The sequence below is a fragment of the Buceros rhinoceros genome, unplaced genomic scaffold, assembly GCF_000710305.1.
Source record: "Buceros rhinoceros silvestris isolate BGI_N320 unplaced genomic scaffold, ASM71030v1 scaffold29935, whole genome shotgun sequence".
Classification (NCBI taxonomy): domain Eukaryota; kingdom Metazoa; phylum Chordata; class Aves; order Bucerotiformes; family Bucerotidae; genus Buceros; species Buceros rhinoceros.
The window spans coordinates 1-5,985 of record NW_010412753.1 but is presented as its reverse complement, the minus strand read 5'-3'; the positions used below and the strand labels follow the sequence as shown (position 1 = coordinate 5,985).

The 5,985-nt window shown below is 41.8% G+C and overlaps 1 protein-coding gene across 1 annotated transcript in view; it reads right to left on the bottom strand.

Annotated features, from left to right (window-relative positions):
- LOC104493783 (chromosome unknown open reading frame, human C1orf123) overlaps nt 1-5,951 on the bottom strand; it is a 7,088-nt gene extending 1,137 nt beyond the window's left edge. Inside the window, exons 1-6 of the mRNA XM_010136520.1 lie at nt 5,844-5,951; nt 5,261-5,317; nt 4,421-4,502; nt 3,906-3,937; nt 3,393-3,470; nt 51-116 (exon numbers count right to left, since the gene is read on the bottom strand). Coding sequence (XP_010134822.1) covers nt 51-116; nt 3,393-3,470; nt 3,906-3,937; nt 4,421-4,502; nt 5,261-5,317; nt 5,844-5,951 — 423 coding nt within the window. The remainder of the gene's footprint in view (nt 1-50; nt 117-3,392; nt 3,471-3,905; nt 3,938-4,420; nt 4,503-5,260; nt 5,318-5,843) is intronic.
- Between the last annotated feature and the right edge of the window lie 34 nt (nt 5,952-5,985).

Below are 5,985 nucleotides of genomic sequence, written 5' to 3'. Positions count from 1 at the left end.
GGAAAGACAGGCAGATAATTAGATTTACTAATGAAACTAAGACAACATACCTTTTCTAACAAGTTTATGTCATTGAAAGGTGTTCCAGATTCTGCACCTTCAGCAGCAAACCCTGCCTGCAAACACATCTGCAGTAAGTTATTAAGAATAAGTTTTATCAAGAAAATAATAGGTACGATCATTGAAACATGTTTAAAGAAAGTAACTCAGCACAGACTTTTACAGGATTTCTTTTAAATTACGTAGAAAGAATGGTCAAGCTCTTTCCTGGTTAAGGGTCAGTATAAGGTTGTGATCCTGTTTGTGAATTGGGAAAATTCAGTCTAAGCAACCATAAAGTGAAATGAGGGAACACTGCTCCTCTATCTTTACTGCCTAAAAGTTGTTTCCTGGTATTCTAGGTAGTGTTAAACCTGAGTTTCTATGTTTATGTAGCAGCATCCCATACTAATAGCTTTCATTTTTGTTCATAATCCATACAGGCATCATTTATAAAATAGCTTTATAATAAATTTACGCTGCAAGAAAGCAACACAAAGAAAATGTGGAAGAGAGTTAATAGTTTTGGCTTAAATATTGTCAGAATCCAAGACACTAGAGAAGGAGCAGCCTGTATTTGATTTAGGTACCAAAGTGACTAGCAGTCTTTTCATGAAAGGAGTATCAGGCAGAAGGAACAGATTAGTATACCCAAACAATTCTTTCAAAGGGGAGAGTTCTTCACTGTTGTTACTGTTACTGTTTTTAAAGAGTTGAAGGAAAAGATGGCACTAGGAAGGAAATAGCCCATCGGTGGGGTATAGCACAAGAACTCTCTCATTTTAGGGTTCACAGTTACCAGCTGTAAATTAAGTTTTAGTAGTTTTAAAAGCAAATTTAAAAATCGCAAGGCAGGAAGTTTCTTATATTCCCATTTCTAGCTACAAAATTTTATTAAGTGGCTGAAAAGCAAAGGTTGATTCTCCTGGTTTTCTGCAAGGGATTGACACTTGCATTTTTAATATAGAAATCCCTACTGGTGCCAGTCAGATATTTAACCATGTGAGAATGTATAAAGACAGTCACGATTTTAAAATATTTTGGGATTTGAATAGAAGGTTAAGCACCTGGGAGTTAAATAATCCACAGAGAGTGGCAGAAGTAACGAGGAGAGCCATCTGCGAGGCACAGTGTGAATATGCCTCTACATAGTTGTCACAGGCGCTTCTCAGGGGAACTGCTAGGGGTGGGGGAAGATCAGCATCACGGGACAAAAATGCAGAGTTGCAGTGCAGAACAAACACTAGAAAAATAAAAGAAGCCCAGCTTTTGCCCCCTGGAGACAGTCACAGCCCTCGAAGGAAGCAGCCATGTGACTGGACTGAGAAGCTTCTGTTGCAGACACTCGGCCGGACTGACATTCTTAGGGCTTTGGCGTCAGAGCAGAGCTCGCCTAATCCCTGCGGAGGGAGCTGGGACGGGCAGCACCTTGCCCGCCCCCTGCTGACTGCCGAAGCACCGGCAGACAGCACAACCACACCAGCAGCAGAACTGCCTTCTGGCTTTACAGCTCCGTCAGTTGTCACACCTCTGTCACCGATTAAACCATTGGTTGTGCCACAAAGCTTAAGAAGGTTTAAGAGAAATTTATACAGAAACCTCCACTGTTTAGTTGAAGCCTTCGCTTGATGGACAAGGACAGGAAAGGAACCAAACTATCCTCAAGTGAACCCAAAATTCCTGCCAGATTTGCACTAGGTATATTTACTTAAGCACATTGAACAGAAAGATAAGTAATTGAGGGGAAAAAACATCCTTCCGCATTATCAGAACACACAGATACCTAGTTTGAATTTGTTGCTACTAGGTAGGAAAAGAGGGTTTATATCAGAGAATCACAGGATGCTTTTCTCCTCTTTCAGAGTCCAGTGATTGTTTTGAGAAAACTACTACAATTTAAATATGACATGCAAGTATTAAGCCACTCTAAACTGTCTTCAGGTATGGTTGTATTGTGTCTATCAAAACCCACAAACAAAATGCAGTGATACTATGGCAAGAACTGTTTGGTGTTACTCAAAAGCCAGGTGTAAGTTTGTGGAGAAGGCACGCTGGTTTGGATCACATCAAATATATAGCGGTGTACAGAAGAGTCTGGAACTGCAAAAGTCTATATATTTACTCATTTAGGCATCAGAAAATTCACTGAAATACCTGCTCAGGGATTTAGGTGTACTCTCCAACAAGTGCACAGACTGCTCTTTGAGAATATTAAATTAAAAAGCTTTATTACAGCTCTGAAGTCTTTGTTCTGCAGATCAAAATAAAATTGACAGCAGGATACAGAGTTATAAACATCTCCTACATTTTGTAGTCTTCTCATAGATTTTTCTTGCAGTGCAAGTTCCTAGGTCTGACTGCAAGGCTTTCAAATGGGAATAAACCAATAAGGGTTCTGTTCCTCAAAAAGTTGGGCTTCACTTAAATTAATAAATACATAAATCCATAAAAGAAGACCTCCTGCAGCACAGTGCAGTGATTTTATTTATACCAAATTCTTTGTAGGATCAGCTTTTTTTGTCTGTTTCTTAGCACAGCCTCACAGTCTGAGGGAAGGATAAGACAGGTTTATATTTGTCAGTCTATTTACAGCTAAGCCGACTGGAATAATAGGTTAATTATAGTAGGGAGTTAGCTTGCATACAGCATGACCATGCACAAGCAAGTGAATCACTCAAGGCTGGCTTGGCCCTGAAGGAATCCTTTAACCCTTGAGATGTGCTTTGCCACAGTCTTTAGCTGCCGTCAATCTTCAGTGTTTTGTCTGACAAGTTTCAAAAGGAAAAATGCCAGTGTTCATTTCCTGCAGCTTTGGTGAGGTCAAACTTCAAAGAAAAACTGTTTGGTTTTTTTTAGAGGCCATTATACTGAAGACTGTTCCTAACCTGAACTTCATTTACTCTCTGTAACATGCCAAGAAGCAAAGTGCCACTGTCCTGAATGTGGCTATCTTATGATGCACTCCTGTAATTCCCCTTTGGGAAGGACTCCCTTCTGCAATAACCTGAGCAACGAAGAGCTTTCACGTGAGTTCAGAGGAGCAGGGCTGGGTCACCTGGAAGGCACCTTGAAGAGAACTACAGGGTGTGTTCCATTTTAGATTTTCCTGGCACAAAGAATACCAGAGTTGTTAGTGTTAGTTGCTTGCAGGTTTGTTTTGTTTTGTTTTGTTTTGTTTTGTTTTTTGAGTCAAATGAAGTAAAAGAACGAACTGTGGAGAGGATGGAAAACGGGGGAGGTCTGGGACGTTGCAGGAAGAGCAGTAGCATTTCAAATGGTGTATATTTTGTCACTCTAGAGTCTGTAAGAAGTGCTCTTAAAAACCGAGAAACAAATAATGATTAAGAACTCACTTGTGGCTGAAAGTCAACTGGTTCCAGACCGCGGCATTCAAACTCCACTATTGTTTTGAATTTCTCACTGTCTTCAGCCTATAATCGAGTCAGAATACCACTGGTTTTCATCTAACAGAGAGACAGTGACGAGCAGTAGTCTAGAAGTGAATTGCTTTAGAGGCAGTACTATCAGCTCTGATGTCCCAAGTGACGGCAACATGCTAGGCCTCATTTAATAGCTGCTAATTAACTAGAATTTCTTAATCTGCAGCAAGGAAGCCTTCAGAGGGAACTAATATGGGTGTTAATATAATCACCTCTAATCTGAGCGATACAGTTTTGCGTTTTGCTTACGAAATGTATCACAGGTTGTATCACACTTGAGGCTGTGTGCAGAGACAATTTCCTGGCAGAGGAGGATACCAGCTTTTTGTGTTCTTGAAAGAGGACTGTGATGATAAAGCAAAAACTAAAATACTATTAATACTTATTTATCTTTCATTTGTTATGAAAAATAGGAAACAAACTTACGTTGTAAGGTTTGATTGTCTGACTTAAAATCTCTAAAAGAAAAACAAACCAGAAATGTAAAAGTGAGTGGCATTATGGATTCAGTATTCAGCACAAACCAAGCACCAGCTGCTTCTTCTGAAGAAAGTTCCTTATACAAAGCAAAAGGAACAAAGTGACCCTGCAGCTGGCGCTCAAAAGGCAGAATTCCATTTCTCTCACTTCTCCTCAGAAGTTTACGTTACACCATTTTGCTACCCGGCCAATGCACAAAAAGGTGTGTGCTTTTGTAAAATGACATTATGGGTATGAGTTCTGTTCAGCCAGAAACTGGAGCCACCCGGAGGCCCTGCTGTCTCCTTCGTGAGCATGACGGCAAGTATGTGCCTGCTGTGAACTCAAGCACCAGTGTACAAGAACAAAATCCCTGGTGAATGCTCTTTACAGACAGCGTCAAGCACAAGTGGGAACTGAAAAACAAACTTAGGAGAAGAAGTGTAAAGTGGATGGTGCCTCTCAAATTTCTAAGTACGTACCAATGGAGTTCTCCCTGGAGCACAGCTTGCATTTCTGCACCATGGTGGCACTTCCTCTCCCTCCTTTCAGGGGAGCGCTGTCCTAAAAACCATGACAGCAGACACATCATTTTAAACTGCACCCTAGCTGAGCCACTGGAAACCTCTGCAAAAGTAAAGTAGTTTTGACAGCAATGGTCCTTAACTTTTTAAAAATATTGCTGTGAGAAGGCTTTTCTTAAACTAGAGCGATCTATAATTCAGAAAGGTGTGATTATCAAAGAATAATTCTGTTCTAGACTCAACATAGTGAATAATAGTTACCCGTTATCTTGACCATATAGGCACGTTCCTTTAATTTCTCCAAATACGTTTTTACCATTCAGTCGTATGCAACAGAACGGGACGATTATTCCTGAGAGCAGAACATTCTCTTATCCCTGACAAATTTTATCCTGCTTTTTCAGTTTCCAAATGCTAATTTAGCATGCTCAACTCACTTTGAATTAGCTAAACTTCTCCCAGAAGATTCCATCAGCATCAGAGAAATATGCTAAAGGCACAACCTTATTCTGATACCTCTTCAAAATTTGTTTCAAATGGTATTTTTACAAAGGGTGGCTTTTTGAAGCAGACGTAAATACTTTGTCACCACCAGTCACCATTCCAATGGCATATTTCAATTAAGAGTCTCCAAATTTTTTTTTAATATGGAATATAATAGCATTTCCTGAATGCATGTAGCTATTAAAATACTCTTCTCTAAAGTGCAAGTCATCACATCCTTGATGCTAATATGTGTAAGAGGCAGATCAGTTTTCTCATTTTTGTTCCAATGCAGGTTACAGCAGGAAAACATACCATCAGTCGCAGATACTGCCATTTTTCAGAAACTTCACCACAGTTCCCACATTTCAGCTGCAAAACAAACATAAATCAGGGAATTGGAAGATGTCAATAATCAGGGATTAAAAAGCAGCAGATGTGAGCCCTCCGGATTCAGTCACTACTGTTTCACCACTGCGAGGAGCCGCAGGGAGGTTCCAGTTGCTGTCTATGCCAAAAGGCTGCGAGCCGACTCGCCCTGGCGGGTGTGCCCGCCGCAGAGGGTCTGCTTTTCACAGTGTTGGGTGGAAAATGTGTTACAATGCACGGGCACGAAATAACACATGTGCGGGGGGCCGACTCGCCCTGGCGGGTGTGCCCGCCGCAGAGGGTCTGCTTTTCACAGTGTTGGGTGGAAAATGTGTTACAATGCACGGGCACGAAATAACACATGTGCAGAGTGCCCCTCGCCATTCGCCTGGGTTACCTGCCAGTGGATACTGGACTACCAGCCACCTCGCCTGTGGAGGCACTGGCCGACACTTGCACTTAGGGCTTTTCATTACTGCAGACTAGTGTATGATGTCACACCTGTACGGACACAGACGTGTCTCTGTACTCGTACCACCACGCTCGTGGCTCCTGCAGCAGCCTGCTTGTGCTGTGTGGGAAAGACCACATCGCTCTTTAAGCCAAGCGATGGGACGTTCAACACCTCAGGCCTCATCGCCGGGTGCCTCCCTGGCTGTGAGCACCGGGAG